The 25,158-nt window shown below is 37.4% G+C and overlaps 1 protein-coding gene across 1 annotated transcript in view; it reads right to left on the bottom strand.

The window, feature by feature from the left end:
- Positions 1 to 1,382: 1,382 nt before the first annotated feature.
- Positions 1,383 to 25,158, bottom strand: part of LOC112309221 (EGF-like and EMI domain-containing protein 1) — a 195,070-nt gene continuing 171,294 nt past the window's right edge. Inside the window, 1 exon segment of the mRNA XM_053919362.1 lies at positions 1,383 to 1,559. Within this exon segment, the coding sequence (XP_053775337.1) occupies positions 1,383 to 1,559 (177 nt within the window).

Below are 25,158 nucleotides of genomic sequence, written 5' to 3'. Positions count from 1 at the left end.
TCTTTGATCTTATAACTCTTTTAAAATTGAGTAACAAAGAAAGATCCAGTGCAGGATTTCTCCTGTTTGTTCTTGTACAGTGATTATTGAGAATACCTAGATATATCCAATCTCCTTTGTCTCCCTTATCTTAAGTATACATAAAGCTGAGCTCATAAAGTTTGCCTTGCTCAACTTTTCTGTTTTTCCAAATAGTATCATTCTTCCAGGTTCCCTGGCTTGAAACTTTGGATCCATCATTAGTTCCTTAATTTCCCTCATCTTCGTGTCCAAATTAATTGTCCAATACAGTTGATTGTTCTTCCAAAAATATTCTGTTCTTTCATTTCCATTTATCCCAGCCCAGATTTTTAAAATCCTAGCATATCACTATAGCTTTCCACATGGACACCACCAATGGCTTCATTTCCTAATGATCAATAATGTTCCCACTTTACAGATTTGTGTCACTAGAGTAATATCTCTTGTGTACTCAAAGTCTTCCTCAATATCCACCACATGTAGAGTATGTAGAGTGTAAAATGTATGTAGTATGAAATTTATGGGCCATGAATAGATATTTTTTCTCTCTTATATCTCTTATTCTGATTTTGAAAATAAAACATACAAAAACCACAAGGTGTTTGTTTCCATGCTACCTGACCCAAGAAACTTCAGAACGCTTGTCAGGAGTTCTAATTATTGGAAGACTTAGTAAAATTTGTTCTTGTGAAATATGTTTGTCAAATCTTAAACACAAGTTGAAAAACATGGAAATAATTTCAAACATTGCTATTATCACTTCAGAGGCTTTTGCCACATGCCTTAATGCAAGTGCTTACATGTATCTTCTTACAAAGTTAATAGCTTACATGTCTTTTATAAGGCAGGGCTAGGCCATGTATAACTAACTCTAGAGCCTAGGCTGTCACATCTTAATTTCTTAACTGTGTTTCCATCAAATCTCCCTGACATCTAAGATAAATTATTGTATAATGCTCCATTTTCCTAACTTTAGGTAAAAATATTGAGTCCAGGCTAAGAAGTGATACAAATAAATATGTTTAAAAAGGACTTAAAGAAGGTCTTTCAGAGTTAGGTGTAGATTAACATAAACAAGCAGTTCCATTGTTTTGTATAAGAAAGTAGAATGATTTTGTTCAAAAAGATGGTAGCTAACTCCTTTGTGTGTGTCTGTGTTTACTCCCGAAGATCACAGAACTACAGAATTGTTTTTTTGAACAATTGTTCCAATTACTTGATCATAGCACTTGTCAACATCTAGACTTAAATTAGAACTAGAAAATACATTGTGAGAATAGACATGAAAGTGTTAATAGTTTATCTAATTTGATATAATGTGAATATATTACTTTTATTGTTTAAAATATAATTTTTAAAGCTTAAAACTTATCAACACTGGAATATGCCTGCTCATGTTCTCTGTTTACCATGTTCACAGTCTCTTCCATGGTAACCTCGGAGGCACTCGCAGCTTCCAGAGAACCTGTTACAAACACCATTCTTCTGACACGTGCAATTAAAGTGGCAGCCGGGGCCGTAATACCCAGGGGAATATTCTGAAAAAGAAACCACCCAAGCTTTAGTTTTAGTTAAGACAATGAATCGTGATGAGTTTGAAGATAAAAGAAAACACAATATACAAAAAAACCCCCAAAACTGTAGAATTAATGAAAAAATAAAAAGCAGATAAATCATTAGCTAACCCAATCAATGTTAAAGAGAGAAAACACAAAATTACACATTTTTAAAAAATTATGGAATGTTCATCAAAAGAAATAACTATAAGAAGAACAATACAAATAAAATGAAATGAAAAAGTTATAGAAGATAACTTACCAAAATTATTCCTAATTTGAGGCAGAAAACATAAACAGGCTAATTACAATAAAAAAAATAAAGGAAATAGGAAAATAGCTCCCAAACCTAAAAAAAATCCCGTAAGACCTAGGTTTCCCAGGGCAATTTAATAAACCCTCACAGATCAGGTGATCACCGTACTATTTACACTAATCCAGAATGTTGAAAGGAAGGAAGCTTTCAAGTACATTTTATTGAGTAGGACATCAATTCCAAAATCTGACAAAAATTCATTAAAAAGCTCATCACTTTCCTTATGAACATCGATGCCAAATTCATAAAAAATATAAGTACACAGAAACCAGCATCATATTATAAAATAGTATATTATGTCCATTTTGATATGTATTTCCATATGTAGGGTCATTTAATCTTAGAAAGTTCATTAATAAATCCACCATAATCATCAGCCTAAAGAGAAAAGTTGTATTATTAATTCCATAGATGCACAAAAGACAGACAAGGGCCTCATCTCCAAAATATATAAAGAACTCACACAACTCCACTCCAGGAAGACAAATAACCCAATTAAAAAATGGGCAAAGGACTTGAATAGACACTTCTCCAAGGAAGACATACAGAGGGCCCAGAGACATATGAAAAGATGCTCAGCATCACTAGCCATCAGAGAGATGCAAATTAAAACCACAATGAGGTACCATCTCACACCAGTCAGAGTGGCCAACATAAACAAATCCACAAACAAATGTTGGAGAGGATGCGGAGAAAAGGGAACCCTAGTGCACTGTTGGTGGGAATGCAGACTGGTGAGGCCACTGTGGAAAACAGTATGGAATTTCCTCAGAAAACTAAAAATGGAACTGCCCTTTGACCCAGCAATTCCGCTGCTGGGATTATACCCTAAGAACCCTGAAACACCAATCCAAAAGAACCTGTGCACCCCAATATTCATAGCAGCACAATTTACAATAGCCAAGTACTGGAAGCAACCTAAGTGCCCATCAGCAAACGAGTGGATCCAAAAACTGTGGTATATTTACACAATGGAATTCTACGCAGCAGAGAGAAAGAAGGAGCTTACACCCTTTGCAACAGCATGGATGGAACTGGAGAGCATTATACTAAGTGAAATAAGCCAGGCGGTGAGGGACAAATACCATATGATCTCACCTTTAACTGGAACATAATAAATAGAAAAAAAATAAAAAGAAAGGAAACAAAATATAACCAGAGACATTGAAGTTAAGAACAATCTAACAATGGACAGGGGGGAGTGGGGAGGGGACAGTGAGGACAGGGGATTACAGGAACTACTATAAAGGACACATGGACAAAATCAAGGGGGAGGGTGCAGGTGGGGGAGGGAGGGGGGTTTGGCTGGGGTGGGGTGGAGGGATGGGGAGAAAAGGCACACAACTGTAATTGAATAACAATAAAAAATTTAAAAAAAGACATTTGAAAAATAAATTCACTTAAAAATTCAATGAACACATTGAATAAATTAGAAAATTAATAGCTATATCTTAATATAACTATTAAAATCCAGTATTTAACATAATGAGGAACAAAAAACTTGAACAAGTGGAATTAATAGACATGTTTGTTCTTGCATTGGATGAGTTAATATCCTAAATTTGTTACTTTTTCCTAAGAGAGTAAACACAGTAAAGAGGACACAGTAAACACAGTAAGAGAGGACAACAAACAGTAAAATAAACCTGATTTTTTTTGCATCTAGACAAATTTATTATAAAGTTCATTTGGAAGGACAAATAAACAAGAATAATGCCAGAAAATCTTTGAAAAAAAGAGCAATGAAGGGTGGCTAGCTGTATAATATCAAATACACAGATGGGGAAGACCAAACCACAGAGAGGCTGCCATCTTCCCAAAGGCACAGAACATGGTGTGAGCCGAGCGGAGCTGGCATGCGGTCTATCCACTCCCATTGCAAGGTGCGTGCCTGTATGCCACATTGCCAGGTTTCACGACAGTTAACTCGTAGTGAAGGATAGTGGGTGTCATACCCATTGTCACTGTGTCAGGACCACAGGCGTAAAGAGCCATAGCCCCGTGGTTGAAACTGTACAGGTAAAAATTTACCATCAGTCATTCTTACTCAAGGTGCCCCACATGTGGGCCCTCACCGGTGCCCTCACCCACACTCCACCTCGCTGTCAGAGACTATTGTCTTTATTCTGCCAGAGCACAGAATCATCTGATATAAAGTGTGCTCTGACGAGGGTGCAGGCTGTCCAGTGCTGCACCAAACAAGCAAGTGTGGTTTGGAAAGAAAATTAGAACTATCAATATCTAGCCTTGTCACCTTATCCATTTAAATCTTTCTATATGTGATATCACACACACACACACGTGAATAACCCAAAAAAGAAACCGGAATTATCTTCTGGAGGGGGGCCCCTTGTAGTACAGCTTTTGCCTGCTAGGCGAGTGCTTCAGGAACCCATCTGTATCAGTGCACCAGCTGGCATTGTCGTGAGGGGTTGCGCTCAGCTCCGGTGAAATTTTTTTGAAGACTCTTTCAACAAGTTTGCACGTTTCATGGTTGGCAATTTACAAGCATACCTGCCCACACCGTGCTGAGTGTTCAGCAGTTTTTGACAAAAATGGTATGACCCTTGTTCCCCACCCTCCCTATTCACCTGATGTTACTATTCTAATCAAATTTTTTTGTTTTCCCGGCTGGAAAAAAGTCCACAAATGGAAATTTTTTGCCAATGCGGAAGAGGTGAAACAAAAAAATTGCAGAAACACTAAGAGGTATAAAAATTTATGAGTTCAAAAACTGTTTTGAGCAGTGGAAAAAAGTCTCAATAGGTGTATTGTATTAAAGGGAGAGTACTTTAAAAGTGACAGAAGTTTCAACGTGTAAGAATACACAATTTTTAAAAAATAAATTCTGCTTTTGGGCCCCCTCATACACACACACACACACACACATATAATGTATTAGTTGAGAAGCACATGAACATCACTTAAGAGTAAAAATACATTTTAGTGATAGATGATTACATTTTTTGTGATGAAATAAAGTTTGGAGATCTCTGTTCCCAGAGTCCCCTTCTTCATCCCCTGGAGCGGGGCCCACTCTTAATGTGAACGGGGTCTGCCCTCGCAGGACCCCGCATCCTCCACCCTGCCTGCTGCAAGGCATCAGTGATGAACGAAGCTCTTCAGCCTCATGACAAGAAACTCAAGGTTCAGCAGATCTGCTGTCTGCACAGGTCTCATGCTTAAAAACTGACTAGAGAAATAATTCATTTGGGTCTTAGAGGAGCTCTTTTATATGAATACTATTCCAGTTACTTAAGGGTGTTAAGAGCTTTCATGTGGTATTCTGGTAACAAGGTAACAAAAAATCCACCAGTATTAACATAACACTATTTTTATTGGAAATGTAATCATAATTACAAATGGCTTGTATGAAATTATTGGGAAATAGTCTCTTTGGGGGCCTCTCCTATATTTTATCAACCAATGGCAGTATGCTTTAGATTTTTATTGAAGGAAAAATGGTAGTAATCAACTTGCCTTTTTCACAATGATTTCCTGTCCACCCAAGGCCACAGGTACAGCTTCCATCCATAGGATTGCAGAGACCACCATTTTTACAGATACATTTTAGCTCACAATTTGGGCCATATCATGATTGGGGGCATCCTGTAGTAAAAATAAAATAAAAAATCAAACTGAATAAAAATGTCACAGGAGCAAACATTTTTCTCTGCTTCAGATACAGTAAATTGTATCTATGGAGCAAAAGATTATGACGATGTTCAAATTAAAACAAACACTCATATGTATCCTTAAGGTGGTAAGCACATCACTGTCATTCATTCATGTCTTGATCCATTCCGTAAATATTTATGGAGCTCATAAGTATGTCCTGGAGACACCCTAGTGAATAAGCAGAGGTCAATCCCAGATAATCAAATGAAACCTTCTGTATAGTTAGTCTCATAATTGATAATGAAGAGAGATGAGCTGTTTGTTTAATGTCTTTGCACTAAAATAGGAAAAACACTTCAGCACACAATGGTGGGTGCCACAAACAGAAATGCGCTGCCAAGAGGAGATAAGATAGGAGGCAGTGAAGCTGACTCAGAGTAAGGAAAACTTAGCCTTCATTGCCAGGGGACAAGTAACCGAATGACGAATGAGGGAAAGTGCCACCAGTGGAAGAGAAAAGGCTCTCTAAGGTGGGACTAACCACCACTCGCGTTTAGTTGGTTTTTGCCAAAAGAATATGGGCCTAATATAGCCAGCTAATATAATTTTTAAGGAAAACTTAAAATCCATATTTTACATAAATTCATCCAATCTTTGAACATTGGCAACTAATTACAATTGCTTTACAGCATGTGGGAGCCAAAACTATGTCAGCCAATACAAACACATTTGTGGTTAGATTTGGCCAAATGCCTGCCATTTATACCTTCCAGTTTATAGTATTTTTACAAAATGATATTTTCCACATGAATTATCTTATTTAATACTCACAAATATAATATCCCTCTGATGTGGGTACAGTATTCTTATTTTATATTCGAGAAAACTGATGCTCAGAGACTTAGGTCTTGCTCAGGCTTAGGCAGCCAGTAGAGATAAAAATCAAGATTTAATTCTAGAACTTCTGACTTCTTGTCAACCATTCTTTCTATTTCAATTAGCAGGAGAGTCATTACTCACCCAAAATCACTTGGTTAAGACATAAAGAGCACCTACTTGAATTCTATCTCTATGATACTTATTTCCTTGACTTTATTGGACTGAACAGGTTCACTTCATTTTAGTACCAAAAGAAAGAAAGATTTTAATTTTGTTTATTTAAATAACAATTTTAGTTGTATAACAAATGGTTGAAACATCATCAGATGTGTACTAGGTTACTTTAACTATCAATTATTGTTTTTTAGTTTTTGCCTTATAAGAAAATTAAGTAGAATCAATAACACTGAGTCCTATACTATTAAAACAAACTTATATCTGTTTCCCTTTCACCCACTTAAAACAACCTCATCAATCTGAGGGTTGAAAGGCATTGATGAAACTGGTGAACCTGTGAAAATGTAGGACTTTAAGATAATGCTTTAGAGAAAAACATAATTGGAAAAGTGTGGAAGACTTGGAAATGATTCCACAGGTCTAAGTGTTAGACCAATGTTTACACACAATTGTTTATATAAGTTTATTGGTTTTTTTAGTGTTCATGTAATTACCCGATAAATAATTCAAAGATTAGGGTGAGTTCTGGCCAAGATGGAGGTGTAGGTAGAGACCCTTCTCTTCCTCACACAACCAAAAGGAGGATAACAACCAATCTAAAATCAAAAAACAACCAAAAGCACCAGGACATCAAACTGCATGGAACTCCAACACGAAAGGAATTAAAAGAAAAATTCAACCAGAACAACCAGACTGGTAAGGTGGTGGACCTTGGGCCAACTCAGAAAAACCACAGTGACTCTACAGACCTTGGCGGCAGGGCTGGCTCCCCAGCTTAGCAGACTGTGGGGAGGGGATGACTTAAGGGGACTTAGAGGTGGCTGTGGGCTACAGCAGTTGTGTTGCTAGGAGAAGCTCCCAGTCTCACATGAGAGTCTGTTGAAAAGGTGCTACAGAGGAGCAAGTGAGCCCCACTGTTCCCTCTCTGGCTTCTCCCCCACAGGCAGTGCCCCAAGGCAGCAAGGAGGGTTGCCCTGCCTAGGTGAATACCTAAAGCCCTGCCCCCTTCCAACCTATCAGCTGTGCCAAGACAAAGAAATATGCCCCAAATGAAAGAACAGAGCAAAGCCTCAGAAAGAGAACTAAACATGGAGGAGATCACCAACCTATCTGATAGAGAATTTAAAGCCCTGGTAATCAAAATGCTCACAGATCTGATTGACCTTGATCAAAAAATGAAAAAACAAATGAAGGATACCCACAGTGAAATAAAGCAGAATGTTCAGGGAACCAACAGTGACAGGAAGGAAACCAGGACTCAAAGCAATGATTTGGAACAGAAGGAAAAATAAACATCCATCCAAAACAAAATGAAGAAATAAGAATTCAAAAAAGTGAAGACACTCTTATAAATTCCCAGGACAACCTGAAATGTGCCAATATCTGAATTATAGGGGTGCCAGAAGGAGAAGAGGAAGACCAAGAAATTGGAAACTTACTTGAACAAATAAAGGAAGAAAACTTCCTGAATCTGGAGAAGGAAATAGACTTCCAGGAAGTCCAGGAAGCACAGAGAGTCCCAAAAGAAGTTGGACCCAAAGAGGAACACACCAACACACATCATCGTTAAGTTACCCAAGATTAAATATAAAGAGAGAATCCTAAAAGCAGCAAGAGGAAAGGAGAGAGTTACCTACAAAGGAGTTCCCATTAGACTATCAGCTGATTTATCAAAAGAAACCTTGCAGGCCAGAAGGGGCTGGAAAGAAGTATTTGAAGTTATGAAAGGCAAGGACCTATATCCAAGATTATTCTATCCAGCAAAGCTATCATTTAGAATGGAAGGGCAGATAAAGTGCTTCCCAGGTAAGGTCAAGTTAGAGGAGTTCATCATCACCAAGACATTATTACATGAAATGTTAAAGGGACTTATCTAAGAAAAAGAAGATCAAAACTATGAACAGTAAAATGACAACAAACTCACAACTATCAACAAATGAACCTAAAAGAAAAGAAAAACAATGAAAACAAAAACTAAGCAAACAACCAGAACAGGAACAGAATCAGAGAAATGGACATCACACGGAGGGATTTCAGTGGGGAGGGGGAAAGGAGGAATAGGTGGGAAAAGTTACAGGGAAGAAGAAGCATGGTAAGTAGGCATAAGGTAGATGGGGGAGAGATTAAAAAATGGTATGGGAAACAGAGGACTCAAAGAACTTATATGTACAACCCATGAACATGAACTAAGGGGGGAATGCTGGAGGGTTGGAGGGGCAGGGCGGAGGGGGGATAGAGGGGGAAAAATTGGGAAAACTATAATAGCATAATCAAAAAATATTTAAAAAATTAAAAAAATAATTGAAGCATTACATAAAGGTATATTATGGAAAAAAAGTATTTCATTCCTGTGCTCCAGTGTTGCAAGTTCCCTTCTAAAAACATCATTTCTTCCATCTTTTTTCTATATCATAGTCCTCATTTTGATCACTCAATGAACGATTTCAACCTAGCTAGCATCCTCAAGCCTCATACCATGCTCAATCTTTCATCTCTCCATAGATTTTATCTTAACATGCATATAATTAACTTATTGACTGTGTTTATTGTTTATTGTCTCTTCTCCACAAAAAAAAAGCAGTTGCATTAGAACTGGGATATTGTGATTTTATCCATATATTCCATAAACTTAAAACAGGAATTGGCATTCAATAAATATTTGTTGAACTGAGTAGATGACTAGTAGATCCAGAAGTATTCCATGCCTATTAAGGCATACATATGTATATCTCTCTTACCCTTTCAACGTTTTTTACACAAAAGGTAACACATAGGTAATATTGTAAAATTCGTTTCTTCTGTAAATAAAATTTTCCCAGGTTCTTCTAAATTGGTGTATAGAAGGGACCTGCCCCATTCATTTTAACAGGATTGACTGTATCTATCAAAATTTTATTTGCCACTCCACTGTTGATGAACAAGTAGGTGGTTTAAAATATTTTGCTACTATAAACAACACTGTACTGGATATCCTCATGGAAGTCTTTAGTCATATGCAATATTGTACCTGGAGGGTAAGTCCCAGATGATTTTCTCAATAAAATGATGTATTCTTCTGGATCATGACAGATATTATCAAATTTTCTTACAAAGAGATTTTCAAACTTACTAAGAAGTACTATCAATGTGCCCATTTTTCAGTCTTTAGTCAAACTGCTATGTTTTAAAAATCTGAGAGGTGAAGCGATGCATAACTGCGACTTTAATTTGGATTTCTCACATTACGAATGATGCCTGTCATCTTTCCATAAGGTCTATCAAGTGTCATGAATTCTTTCCTGGATATGTAGGAATTTGTTATTTATTGAGAAAATTAGTGCTTTGTTAGTCTTTTTTCTTTATCTTCTGATACTTTTTTTTGTTTTATGCCTTAAATAATTTTTTAAATTTCTTTTCAATCCAAGCAACATGTTTTGTTTTCTTTTTTCCTTTCCCTTTTGTGGGTTTTGTGTTTCTGTCAAGATTTATATCTGGCCTTAAATTAAAAAAACTGTAATGGTAATTCTAGTACTGTCATAGTTTTTTCATTACTTTAAGTGCTTCACACATTTGGAAGTAATTTTGGTGAATAAAGTAATGTAGGGATCCAACTTTACTTTTGTCTAAATTGTTGGTTGTTTGGCTTAACTTACTGGTAAATAATTCATATTTTCCCTATGTGTTATTTTAATAATTCCTCATTTTCACTTAAGTATATGTTGTTGTTGTTTTGACTTATTTTCATCATTTGTTATTTACTAATGCAAGCATTTCGGAATATAAAGTCTCCTCTCTTTAACTGAATTAGATTTACCTCATAGGTTGTAAATGTCATTACTGATGTTTTTAAATTTCTAAAATAGTGATTTAATTTGCTCTTTTTAGCTATTGATTATTTAATGATATTTCAAAATGCCACTGTGGTACAGGGTAATGGGATTTCCCTTCCCCATAAGATAGTTAGTTTCATTATTAGTTCCTGTTTTATTGCTTTGTGATCATTGAATGTCATAAATTATACTTTTTAGAATTGCTTGATTTTGTTTTGCAATTTTTGCAAATGTCCAATGCATACTTGGAAACAAAAGATACAGTATCTTTTCAGGGTGCAGTTTGGTTTATAGCAATTAGACATATCTTATTATGTTCAAGTTTCTATAAGATTATTTTTATGCATTTGTGTGGCGGGGGGGCTCCGCCTGCAGAGCACTGTCCCCCCCCATCCACCATGCATGAGGATAAGTCTACCAAGACATGATATACTTGGGGAGGAAAGGTAGCCGATCTCTCAAAGGAGAAGGGCCTTGAGCCTGTTCCTCAATGGGCTTTTATTGGGTTCAATTTACACAGGAATACAGGTAAAGCTCATCAATCAGCAGCAGGCAATAATGATCAAACAATAGATAGCATTCAAGGAACTATGAGGGCTTATTCTGGGTCAGGGTCAGATAGCTAAAGGGCCATAAAGCTTTGGGAAACAAACTCATTTCATGCTTGGACCCTTATCAGAAAAGTGAGCTCATTCTTAGCAGAGCAGGTTTCACAGGATTTTATATATTCTTTCTTAGGCCTCATCGCCCAGGGAACCACCCGTTCCTGCCCAGGGCTGCACCGCCCTCTGTCATTGTTTCAGGTTTAAGTCAGGCAGGGGAAGTAAGGCAGCCAAGAGATTAGGAGACTTCCTACAGACAGAATGAGATGAGGACTCGGGCTATGTCAAAGCCGAGGGACAAAGATCCCTCACCTCCTTTTCTATAGTCCCCCAAGTCCTTCCCTGATGGCCCCATAGTGACCATGCCTGTCTTAGGTCCTCCCTCCCTTGAGGAATCTTACCCATCATTGGCTAACCAGTCATCTGCCTGGGGCCAAGCAGAGTGAAGTAAAGGGGGCAGAGGTGGCATCACTGCTGGGAAGATAAGCTTTGTCTGCTTAGTGGCTTATGGTTCCAAAGTCTTTTACTCAGCCTTAGCCATGGGGGGTTACAGCTTCTGAAACTAGGCAGGGTGGTTCCCAACACAAGTGTATACAGTAATATGTACATGGGCTAACATAAATAACTTAATTCACTAAATTCTTACAGTCTATTTCTCCTTTTAGCATAGGGCTTCTGCTTTATTAATTTTGGTACTGCGTTACTAATTTTATGCATGTCAATTACACTTAAATCTTCAGTGTGAATTTTACCCTGTATTGTAAGTGCCCTTCCCAGTAGATGCTTCTTGCCATAAAATTAACATTGTTCAATATCGGGGTCATGAGCACTGCTTTAGTTTTGCTCAAATGTGCCTGGTGTATCTGTACCATTTATTTACCTTCATTTTATTTCAGTACTTTTTGTCCTAAGATAAGGTGGATGTTGCTTCTCTCTTGCTGGTTTCAAGGTTTTTTCTTCTTTAGTATTCAGAAGTTTGATGTGGTGTCTACTTGCCATCTGTTTTGGGGGTGGGGGGGTGGGAGTTCATGCTCTCCACATGCTTTGCACTATCACTGCCAGGAACGTCCCATTCCTAACTGGCAGGGATGAGAGTCCCAGCCCCACTAGTTCTTGTTCACACCATCCTGGTGTAGGGGCAAGATCGCTTCATTACATCCACGTGAAGCTTGAAGAGTAGATCCTTCAGGTGTCCTGGGTTGGAGTTGAGGATGCAGTTTTATTTTGTAGGGTTTGACTGGAGGAGACTGATTATTGTCTAAGGGTTTTTTGTCTTGCTAGGCTGCCTCTTTCCTGGTCCTTTGACTAGAAGAAGCCTTTGTCTGGGGGCACCACGCTGGGTTTCAGGCTCTTCTGCACACAGTCCAGGATACATGAGACACAAAAGAAAGCTCGGGGAACTCACAATCATGTTGTTCCCGAAGCCCCTGCTGTCCCTAGTGCGTCTGCCTTCTCTCCACATTTCAGAGCCTCTTATATTTGCTTTCTGTATAGTTCCTCAAATTATTACTGTTTTAGGAGGAAGAAATAGGGAAAAGTGTATATACTCCATCTTTCTCTAAGTGAAAGTCTTGCAATTTTATATAATCCAAAGGAATCTTCTTTAGACAGTACATATTATATAATGAATTTATGGAGTACATATAATATTATTTAATGTAATGAATTTCTTTATTTAGTGGATAATGATCATCCCGTATGAGTGATAATGGAATTAATACGATTCTACTTTCTCCTAATTTTACTCATTCCTCTCTTATACCTGATTATAGCTGGCTACATTTTATTCTTAAATTCTCAATTATAACATTCTAATTCCAGCATTTACCATTACACATTGAAACATACTCATTGAGTTGTCACATAAAAATAGTATGTTTTGACACAGACCTATCCATGCCACAACCATTAATAAAGAAATAACACGAGTAAATATACACTCCTCCACTTCCTTTCCCCTTCCAGTTCATGCTTGTCAAAGTTATGCTAAAATCTCAACATTGTTATGATAATTTATAATATTTACATATTCACCTTATAGCACTGGACCATAATCCTCACATTTGTTTTAAATTTAGCCCTAATTAAGATAGACTTAGTGCTCACTAATAGTCTGTCTATCAGAGGTTTTCCATTTATTACTTGGTAGCTCAAATTTACCTTTTATTAGTTTCTTCAAAATATTTTATAGCTACTATATTCCCAGAAAACATTTTTTAATAAAAAATAGTTGTTTAATTTTCATCATGTTATACTTAAATGACAGTTTAACTGTCATTTAACTAGTAGTATAAAATACACTAATCATGTTTGTCCCAAGAATAGCATAGGCATTGATTAACCAGATGCTAACAATGAATATTGCTATGAGGTATGAGGCCAGATTGATATCCCCTTCATGTAAGAACTCATATTTTTTATTATCCCAGTGGAGTTTCCCCTTGTCTATGATAATCATAACTAGTATTTCCAGGGATATAATGTAGCATCGGATCTTCTGTCATTTCATATCAAATATCTTGAATATTGTATTTCATCTATTTACTTTTTCACTTATATATTAGTTTTCTTTTTCATTTCATTGTTTGCACTTTCTTCAAGCATATTCTCTATGTACCTGCCTATCCCATCAGCAAATTCCATCCTCTTAGTACCTGTGTTCAATGTGCCTTTACTCATATGATGTGAGGTTTAATTTTCTTTTTCCCTTCTTTTTAAGCTCCGCCAGCTTATGTATTCCACTTTATTCTGTTGTGTTTTCATTTATTTTCTGAACCCTGTATCTCTGCATTGCACTCACATTCTATAGAGGACACTTTTTAATTATGTCCTTTGAATTCTTGGAAGAAATTCTGGTTAATATTTTCAGGTGTTTTGTAACAAAACTTTTTTGCTCTATGTTGAATGGCTTCATATTTTGTTTCCAAAATGAGGAGAGATTTTTGTTAGTGTATTAGCTTAGATTTTTAAAATTTTTTATCAACTTAGTTTTTTATGTCTTGGCTATTTGTGGAAGGGTAGTATGGATCTGGGGCTAGAAAAATGATGTCAGCTAGTAGGAAGCCTCTTTGGCCCAGAGTGAAACATCATATGACCCACGGAGTCTTCTCTATCACAGGGCTGAGTTTAAAAGATGATATGTCTGTTCACTTCTTGGTTTTATCCAAGTTTTTCCATTTTTCCTGCCACTCTAAGATGTCCAGGTGATTCCAGGAAGCTCCGGCAGCCTGTCCATGCACCCAGCTCTTGTGATTCAATAAAGGTTCGTTAGTTTTGCCCTTCTGTGTGAGCCATGGGATAGTGTCTGCACCGCGACACGCACTCAAGAGCTGGAGAGGCCCAGCGTCCTTTCCACGTGTCCGCATTTCACTGAACTTGACAGTTCTGTTATTGTGATTATTATTATGATAAAAATAAATATGAATGAGGACAAGAAATTCACAGTTTTAAACAGAGATGATGTTTTTCTTTCTCTTATTTTTCTTACAGCTTTCAGTGAACTTCTGAAAGTTGAAAAGGATAGAAAATTCTTCAGTTCTTATAATTAGATATTTCCAATACATAACTTTTGGCAGTTTTACAAAAATTTGCCAAAATTATTTAAACATTTTCTCCTTCTCAAGAGTATGCAGAAATTATGCTTTGTTTTTGTTTTCAGTTTTTTTCAACCTCTGGTAGACTATTTCCTAGATAGCTCTATAGGGGCATGTAGTTCATGTTATTAAAGACACATTTAAGAAGAGTGTGTTGGGAACAATGCCTGTTTCATTATATTCCCTGGCACCAGATCTGCCGTCATAGTTTAGCATAGTTTGAGCCTGGATAAACCAGGTGCCCCGGCAGTCATTGTTACCTTGCTGACACCTGGCTCCCATGTGTCCGGGTGAACAGTGGCACCTTCCAGTCACCGCGTCACACTAGCCTGAGCCACAGGTGCACCAGTGGACACAGTCCTTCCCGTAGTGATCTTCAGGACAATCTGCAGGAAGGAGAAAAATAAAGCAGAGCAAAACAAAAGCAGATTTTTCTTATTAAAACCTTTTGCCAGTCAGGAGTTTTAAAAATGTGTAAATACATGACCTTTTCTTTTAATCAAATAGGTTTTCCTGACTTGTCTTCAGTTGGGATTTCAACTTAAAAGTTACTTTGGAAAAAAAAAAGAAACCGTCAAATTGTTGCTTACTTAGTATAATTTTAGTTGACAACTGGAATTCCAACCAAATATCTAGTGTCAAACACTTACATATATGATATAAATGACTCTTACAAACTCAGTGTTGCCTTACCCACGGCTGTCTCACTGTGTGTGTGCGCTGTGCGTGTAATAATCTTGAGTGTGTTTTCCCTTAAAGTTCACCCTGCGGTTTTACCTTACACTTATACATCGATGACTCATTATGCTCACATCTCCAAATATTTACTTAAGTCTTTATTGATTTATTTGTAAAAAAATCTATTAAATTATTTTAATGCATTAGGTGTATTAAATTAATCATATTAATATAAATTAAAATCAATGTATTAATAAATTAACACATTCATCAATTTGTTTGCTTGTTTTGCTGCAAATTAATTCCACAGATTCATCGAGAGGCTTACCAAAATACAGGCAACGCCCACAGATAAAATAAGTATCTGTGAGAATCAGGTGAAGGAAAAATATGGTAACAAGATATACATAAACGAATATTGTAATTCCTTGAACTTGTTAAGAGGTAGACTGCAGATTTGGCTTGGGCCTCCCTAGCCGCCAATGTAAAGAAGGAAAAGCACTCCGGTACAAGATCACAGCTTTGTGCAGACAAAAATACTCTCAATATGCAGGGAAACCATAGCTTTTGAAGATGCTTTGGCCTGAGGAAATTAGAAAATTTCTCCCAACAATTCTCTTTGAAGAACAAACACAAAGGAGCCAGTCAGAACCTTTAGGAGATGTTTATGGGTTGGCTTCAACTCAAAGATAACTTGGCCGTTGAGGCCTCAGAGGCAGTATCCACTAGGTTTCAATTTTCCGCTACTAGGAGCCAGGACTTTGTCTTATTCGCCTTTTATCCTCAGAAGAGCAGGGTACTGAGGCAGGGTGATTAAAAATACCCTCATACAAAGAAGACCTAGCAACTACCTGTCTGTGGGAGATAAGCATTTTGGATAGCTTTAGCACACAACAACTAAGCATCCTGCCTGATCGCAAACTTGTTATCATTCTTCCAAGTAAAGAAATCTCTAGTTCACAATCATTATACTCCTGTCTTTAATTTAAGATTTTTTGATGGTTTTCTTTTACTCTTTTTAATAATGAAATGTACGTACAGAATAGAGCAAAAAACCACAAAGGTGAAGCTCACGAAGGATCACGAAGTAAACGTCCTCAACAACACAAAGAACACAGTGTTGCCAGAACCCCTCCCCACCATGAGCGCTCCTACCCATTGCCTCCTCCGTCCTCCTTAAAGGGCATCTAGATATTGCCACCCATCCAAATTCTTAGAAAATAGCAGATCTAATGAAAGCAAAATGTATTTGTGAAGGCTATCTGCAAAGTGTTCAAGCCAGGTGTTTTTTATTATTTTTTTTAAGTTTTTCACTTTTTTTTTTTTTTACACCTGGTTCCTTAAACTTATGTCAATAGTTTTTGTGATAAGTAGGTAAGGTCTTCGGATTTAGGGGAATTAATTACTTTTTGGTAAGCAGAAGAACTCCTGGATTTTGAGCTGGAAAATTGCTGAGGAGAAATAAAATTGTAGAACTTTAGATAATTTGACATAGTAAACACAGGAATCCCCCATCTAATCTGATCTTGCCAGATTTTTAAATCCTGATTTGAGTCCAGCACTGATGGAGCAAGAGAAGCTAAGACCAAAGGGCTCTCTCTCTTTGACTGCCTTCACTAACTTCAGCTCTCAATCAATCTCCTGAGGTGTTTCTCAACCTAGAATTTAGGTCAGTTGGTATTTGCATTTACTGTAGTAAATTATTAACTAAAATAATCATAACTATTTATTCCTTCCGTGTGGCTCTTAAAAATTCTGCTTTAGCATATCCACTTCATAATAGTTAGAGTGACTTACGTTGACTGCAGTCAGCCCCAATGAAGCCAGGAGGACAGTCCCAGGTGCCGATCCTGGTGTCACAGTTGCCACCGTTCAGACACTTACAAGTCCTTTGGCAATATGGACCGTATGTGCCTTTTGGACACTCTGTTGGGGGAGACCAAGCCATATTTGGTACTGTTACGTGAAGCAGTCAGTGCTTAAATTCATGCCCATAGACATGTGATTAACTCAACATTCCAATTACTGTTCTTTGGTACTTTCAATCACCTTCTGCTCTTGATTCAAGGCATGGACTTACCTGAGGATATGAGATGATATGGATGGCTTAGAAATATAGATGAGGACATAAAGTTCCTGATGCTGCTATTAATAAGATATAAGAAACAACTTTGAGCTTCTTTGGAAATCTATTCACTTTTAGAGGATACTCAGAATAAGAGACAGTTCACTAAACAAGGCTACAAGGTCTGTCTGGAAAGTATCCAGCCATGTAATATAAAAAATAGGGACATTTATTAAAGAAGATACAAGCAAGATTGTACGTAGAACGACGATGCCTCAGTCCCCTTCAAAGTAGGCACCTTAGGACCTCACACAGTTCTCCCAGTTGCCATTAGTTGCCCCACGGCATTTTTCTGAATCTCACTGATGGACTGAAATATGTTCCCTTTCAGAGGTGACTTCAGTTTTGGGAAAAGCCTGAAGTCACAGGATACCAAATCTGGGCTGTAGGGGGGCTGAGTCACCTGGGTGATGTCATGTTTCACAAAAAAACTGCAGGAGAGGTGACACAAGTGGGTGCATTGTCGTGATGAAGCTGCCAATCACCAGCTGCCCAAAGCTGCAGCCTTCTGAATCATCTGAATAGTTCCTGCAGAGGAATGTTCAAGCTTAATGCAAAATTTGGTGTGTATTTGTTGCTCTACTTGCTCAGTCCTTTTGAATGCAATGGCCAACTAGTACACATGCTCACTCAATGGTGTCTACCACCCCCACTGACTAGTACAGTGAAGTTGTCATTGTTCATGCATGCACATTCCAGTCTGCTCTCCTTAGCTGCCAGGCTACATTGATGTCGTGCAAACTGTTCTTATTATATCAACAATGGCTGGACTTTTTCTGGATAGACCTCATATCTTGTTCCAGGCTAAATAAATTTAACAAGCCTATTCCCTTCCAACTAACACAAATTTATTATTTTGATTAATATTTAAGTGTTATAGTTGGTCTTATCTGGAAGGATCTAGGTTTAACACAAGTAAGACTTCAAAATGGCATCACACAATTCTCTTTATTTTCTGTCTGTTTCTCAGCTTTCTACTTTCATGTTTGTGAATGTGTGGCCTACCCAGATGATCTGTGATAGATCCAGACTTCAAGATAAAGGGAGACTGAATAGCACCAAGAGGGAGCTGAAGACCATTTTATCTATGCAATGATTGGAAGATTGGGGGTGGTTAGCCAGGAGAATAACCCAATTAAAACAGGAACAGAGCAACTGAACAGACACTTTTCCCAAGAAGACATACAGATGGCCAACAGATATATAAAAATATGCTCAACTTCACTAGCAAGAAGAGAAATGCAAATTAAAGCCACAATGAGATAGCACCTCACACCTGGTAGAATGCATATCATCAATAAAACAAGAAATAAGTGCTGGAGAGGATGGAGAAAAGGGAACCTTTGTACACTGCTGACGGGAATATATATAAATTGGTGTAGCCTGTATGGAAAACTTTAAAGTCTTTAAAATCATAGAAGTTTGAGTTTCAAGAGATTTCAGGTCCATCTTGTTCAACTCTCATTTTAAGATGACAAAGTTGAAGCCTACTTTGTCAGAGAGAAGTGACTTGAAATATTTATCCCACAAAATTCCGTCACCAGTTAAAGACAACCTTCTTTATTCTTGTCATATACTTAAAATATAATGTTGTAGCGAGTTTTGAATAGACTGTGATTTGAACCCTATATCCCCCACTTATTAGTGTTATGGCCTTGAGTAAGTCCTTTCTTTGAACTTCTGCTTCTTTAATCCCAAAAGGGATAACAACAAAATCACAGATCCACTGTGGGAACTAGAGTGAAAAAGTAGAGCATCTAGCATGTTGCCAAACCCATAAATCACCCAAGTCAGTGGTAGCTGATATTTTCATTTACAGAGGCAGAATCATGGGTGGGCACATAGTATAACCCTTTCTTTACCTGCTTGACCTGAGTCAAAATATTTGATATTTGCCTTAGCTCCTTTCTCCTGGAGAATCTTTTCACTTGGAAGCATAGTTCTGAAAGTGACTGAACTAGACCCTGTGACTCTTTCTTCCTTCCCTTTTATCGTGTATTTTTATATAAACATCAGATGGTGAAGAATATTTTTAAGTATTTCACATGTAGCAGGATTTTAGAGATGGAAGTCAAAAAATGTGTGTTATTGAGTTAAGTTTGTAATTACCATACGTATCCTGTCCTAAAACCCAGTGGTCTCATCTGAGTCTTACACTAAGAGTGGCTGCTTCTTTCCTCCCTTTTCTTTCCCCAAGAATAAGTAATTTTAGTAGAGAGAACTTTAAAATAAAATTCTCTGTGATGAAAATAGAAAGAAAAACAATTTAAAATTACTCATACCCAAGGTTATTTCTCTGTTATAGCTGCTGTACTTCTTTGTTCCTCTCTATGAAAAACAGCAAATTCACTTCACCTGCCCTTTTGTCATTCCCTCCTTCCAAGGGATGTCAGTTTTCATAACGAACGGACCCTTTTTTGGTACATGACATTCTTTAGTCCTCCTAAGAAGTTGTTTTTCTGCCTCACAAAAATTCAATAGAATGCACCTACAAACAAAATCAGTGATTAAAAGAGAGTCTCCATGCCTTCCTCTTCTCTTATTCACCATGATAAAAACAAAAATCTTCTTTCACGTCCACATGAGTCAGTGTTTTACACCGTAAATTGTTATAGTTTAAGCATTACTATGTGTGATGCGTTAAAAAAATGGTTGCTTGGTGTTGGAGCAAATGCGCACAGAGCAAGCTGAAGGAGTGGAGTGTGAGACGAGGAAGTCTAGTGTGTGCTACTGGAAAGTTGCTTCTGCAAAGGAGGTGAATTTAAAATAAGAGTGACTTGGCATAGAGAATTCGGGAGTCACTTTACTCTGAAGTGAAAGGTGACATGGATTTCTGTGCAAGTAAGGAAAAGAGCAACACCTGATAAAGCGAAGCTTACACACTCGTTAATGAGGAAAATGTTAAACTGTAAATATAATTATGGGTATCAAAGAATCAAGTGTCTCAGTTGAAAAGAGAAAAGAGCTTATATATAAATATTCAGTAAATTTAAATAACTGATATATGTAAAGGTCTATATTTTGAGATTACTTTTATGTGAGTCAAAGTTACTTTGGAGACATAATTTCCCTCTAATGCATACCCCTTTGGCAAACTATCTTAATGGTGGTTTTGCGTTTGATATAATCATCTCTTTCTATTCCTTTTTTATATAGGAAAAAATACCTCACTTTTAGCCTTCAACTTAATTATCCTTTTGAAACAGGGACATTGAACTTGATGAACTTACTAATGAATACACCATCTGTTGAAAGACAGAATATGTGCTAACCTCTTGGTCCCGCAACTCATTAAATTTATATCAAGAGCATGGTATTTGTTTACAGAAGTGCCCGTCACTTTATTTTCCTGAAGAATAAGTAATTTTATGAACAACTTCACTTCCTTGTATAATTCTGTAGCTATGTAAAAGTCTGACTTCTGGAATCCTGTGTACATCCCTTGCTCAAATGTTCACTAAATTTAACAAGGAAACACATGCCCGGGACATAATGATTTCATTCGACTTGTTTGAGTGAAATTCGGTCTCCTCTCCCTCATTTCCTAAAGTTCCATTTGGGTCATTACTTGGCCTTTGCTTTCTCCTTTACTACTCCTCCTGGGAAATTTTTTGTCTCTGGCAAGGGTGTTTAGTTATTTTCCATTAGAAGGTGACTGTTTCTTCCCACCCTTGCTCCATCCCCTCTCCTTGAAGGAGCTTGACTAGAAAGAAGCTTGGATATGAATTCACAGTTCTGATTCGTTTAGGCATTAAAGGCTACTCTATACTATGATGATGTAAATGCCTTTGCAGTTTCTCTCCGAACTTAGAACAAGCAAGGCTATGACTGTCCTGAGATACCAATTTCCAAAGCAGATAAAATGCATAAATCTGTATTTCACTGGGTCTGTTTTCCTCATATTTGACCAGATTACTAATACATACACTAGTCATTATTATGTAGTTTTATTTTATACTTAAAAGAGATACTAAGATTTGGTCTGTCTGAATTTTTATTACTATGAGCAAGAGCATAAGAGCCAGACTTCTATCAACGTCTCAACATCTTTCTCCTGGCAAAGGTGAGATCTTCTGCGGCTCATGTTTCTCCAAACATTCTATACCAAGTGTGGGGGTGTTCGATGAACACTGTCAACAGAATTGCCCATGGTTTGAGGGGACCTCAATGTCTTAAATTCTCTCAAAGAGGGAACAGTGTGTATTGCAGGTTAGAAAAATAAAAGATTTCCAGGGTCTGTAGTCACTTTACCATTCCTTATTGATGAAAAAAATACATAGCATGATGAGTTTACATCCACTGGGGAAGTTTGTTTTTCCCACATGCTATCCACATGCTGAGACTGACCTGACCTTTATAAATTATGGACAAGTGGCGAGATTCCTACTGCACATTTGTCTGCTTCCTCTGACCTCTACCAAGAGAAAATTTGGATTCTCCACTCTGAACTTGAGAACATGAAAGCCCAGTTGTTTTTGGCTGCTGAAACTTTTGCTTTTGAGCCAGCTACACCTTTTATGGATATTTTCTTGAACCTTTTTCGTAGTCCTGTAATTACAGTAGATGTTGCCAAAGAACCTCAGCAGCAACTTCCAACCACGTGTTGCCTGGAACCAAGCCAATCTGACTAGTCAGGGAGCAGCTCGCTGCCTCAGCCTTGCTTTTACAAGATGAAGCGACCCTCCTTCAACCCTTCTGAAATAGAAGTGCTACTAACTGTATGTAACTTGATAATATTTTATTAGTGTGAAAGATCCTTGATAGATAGAAGTAATTCTTCCTGAGCAATGTGACAGAATCAAACGTGAGGTTATCATTTCTTTCTTTACTACAAGGGTGCTTAAAATTTACCACAACCAAAAAATAACTAAAATTTTACTAATTTTATATGTTAGTTCTTCATTTTAAATTTAAACAACTGCAGTGGTTATGGGTTCCAAACTCAATACAAATTAAAACCACTTTGTACCCACTTAATTGTTTGTTTAGCTGGCAATATTTAAAATTAAGGCCAAAAAAAAAAAAGAAAAAGAGAAGTAAGAATCAAAATATAGATTCTGTGGGTTGTAGAAAATTAAAATCAATAGCTTGACTATGAGTCTAGGTTTTATAGGTGGCATTTGGGAGGGAAAATCCAGAAATCATCCAATTATTGGCAAAATTAGGACAGGAAAGTAAAAGGAACCTTCCATGGGAGCGACTAGGGAGAGAAGAGTAGTGATGGCCAAGTTGGGGGAAAAATAAAAATGAGGCCAAATCATTTTATTCTTAAACCTATAAAAAGTACATTACAAATGATTACAAGCTTAAAAATTAAGTAGCTGACTGAACATTTTAACATGTTCCTTGGGATTTTTCATTGTGTGTTCTCCTATAAACATTTTCGATGTTAAAATGTCCTAACAGATCAATATAAGGAGCTTGGTCTAGGGACTATTCTATTTTTATTACCTAACAATGAGCCAACTGGCATTTTATCCTTTAAGCAAATCATTATTTTCATTCCAGAAGAAGAACTTATTTAATTTGATTGTTCCTAAGCAGATCCTGGAACTTACATTATGAATCACTTTAATGGGTTGCCATTTGTTGTATGTTGATTTATAATAATCAGTTCATATTTTCTTCTTTATTTCTTTCTCTCTGTCTATTTCTTATCTCTTTTTGGGAGGATATTTTGAGTAGTAGAAAAGGCAAAACAGGAGAACAAATTACACAAAAATGTATATGCTTTCGACCATTTCAATTAAAATTCCCATAAGATTTGCTATGCATTAGGAGCATGAATGAACATTTTCTTTTTGGCCTTTGAAGATGACCCGCCTTATCGATGTCTCTTCAATAAGTTACAGCCAAAGCAGGGCACACACTTAAGGAGACGACAGTGGTTTCCATGGTAGCCAGGCAGACAGGTACATCTCCCTGTGACCGGGTGACAATCCTCATTCTCGGCTGAACACTGACATACCTGTTTACAGTCCTTCCCATATGTGCCTGGTGGACAAACTAAAAGGAAGAGGAAATGTAAACCCAATGAATTAAATTTGTCTGCGTAAATATAGCTCTAAAAGTGAAAGCAGGGGAAAATTTATTAAATCAGACCGTGGCCTACAGGAGTGTGCTGCCCTTTGGGATTTAGGTTTCATTAAATTTACTTGGGGATTACTTCACTGTTTGATTTTGTTTTGTGCGGTCAATTTGTGACCAACTGTCAAGGGCCGGCCGCAATTTTCTTGTCACTGAAGAAAATCATAGGGTGATGTCAGGTAAAATCAACTAAAATAATAATATAATTCACGAGGGACCACATATCTGGATAAAGATATTTTTTTTCTGGTGCAGCCGGTTTAAATTCTCAAGGTTGTTTCTCTCTGCACATTAGCATGTACTGTATTTGTGTCACTTGTCAGCTACTCTGCTGGGTTGTGCTGTTTCTTTTTTACAAGCCGGATGGTAAAAGCTTTTGCTCCAACTCCTAAATAATATTGTGCCATTTTGTTAAGAAAATAAAAAGGCTTTCTGGGTATTTTTGGCTTACAAAATGGAGTCAAGTAGACATTGTGAGTCCCATGGTTGTGTCTGAAGACAATTCAAACAAATTGTTGAAAAAAAAATCTGACAGGTTGGTTATTGTATACCCTGCAGACCGAAAATTGAATAATAATTTCTAGATCAGCCTTTTCATCTATCCCTTCGGGGGCTGGCATCATGAAAGACCTCACGCTGGCGAAGTTATTGACTGCTCTGGTCACTGCATCCGTGTATTTTTTTGACTGTTCCTGGATCACTTCTTTTCCTAGCATCCACTATCCTTAAGATTATTTCATCTGCCAGTTTTCTTTAAGTAAAAAATGACAGCAATGGTATAAATTCTAATTTTAAGGACCATTGGTTGCTTGTTTAGTGTTAAAAGCAAGGCCTACGGAAAAATGGGGTGATGAATCAAAAAGGTGGGTTTTATTTTCCCTTTCTGACTGGGATATGTACAAACACAAGAGCACTAGGCGGAGCCTGACTCAGTTTCTGAACAGCTATTTATGTAGTCTGCCATTGGCCTAGGCCTTCTTTTATCTGAGAATCACTGATTGTTCGCATTCATACCAATAAAGCATCTATCCTGAACTTGTCAGGTATTCTGAAAGCATATCTGGCTTTCGTGCCTGGAAAGTTCATTAGCTTTTGTGTTAATCAACAAGAGTAACCCATCGTGGCATCTCAGAGGTGACTGGGAGTGGGTGTGTATGATATTCTTACTTCCTTCACCTTATTGTCAGTAAACAGATGAAAGCATCATCTACATTCCATTGTGATGTGATGAAAAGAATTCCAAATGGGAGGTCTCTAGCATGAAAAGGCAATAAACAAGCAGAAAAGTAAAAATACGTTTTATTAGAGACCTCCGATAACTTTAGAAACCAAGAGGGGGAGTTATTACAAATTCTTCTCATAAGATTCTTCCCATCACTGGGAAGACCTGTTTTGTTTTGTTTTTTTCCTGCCACAAGGTTGTGAGTGCAAAGCATGGTCCTCCCACAGCAAATATGGCCACAAACCCCTATGCTCTGTGGAGATTAATAACATTGAGAAGTCGAGGTGGCTGTGCTGACCACAATAGGGTTTGTGTCATAAGTTCCTGTGCCCCAATCTCTTTAGCCATTTTTCCATCTTGAGGTATGGTGCCCACTGGCATAGGGCTTTGAGGGGAGGGACATTGAACTGTCTGCTTTGAGAGAGAGATATCAGGAACATCGTGCTGGTCTCTAAGCACCCATTAAATCGTGTGT

Source organism: Desmodus rotundus, chromosome 2 (genome assembly GCF_022682495.2).
Source record: "Desmodus rotundus isolate HL8 chromosome 2, HLdesRot8A.1, whole genome shotgun sequence".
NCBI lineage: Eukaryota > Metazoa > Chordata > Mammalia > Chiroptera > Phyllostomidae > Desmodus > Desmodus rotundus.
Note: the sequence above shows the minus strand (reverse complement) of the source record. Positions and strands in the feature narration are given on the sequence as shown.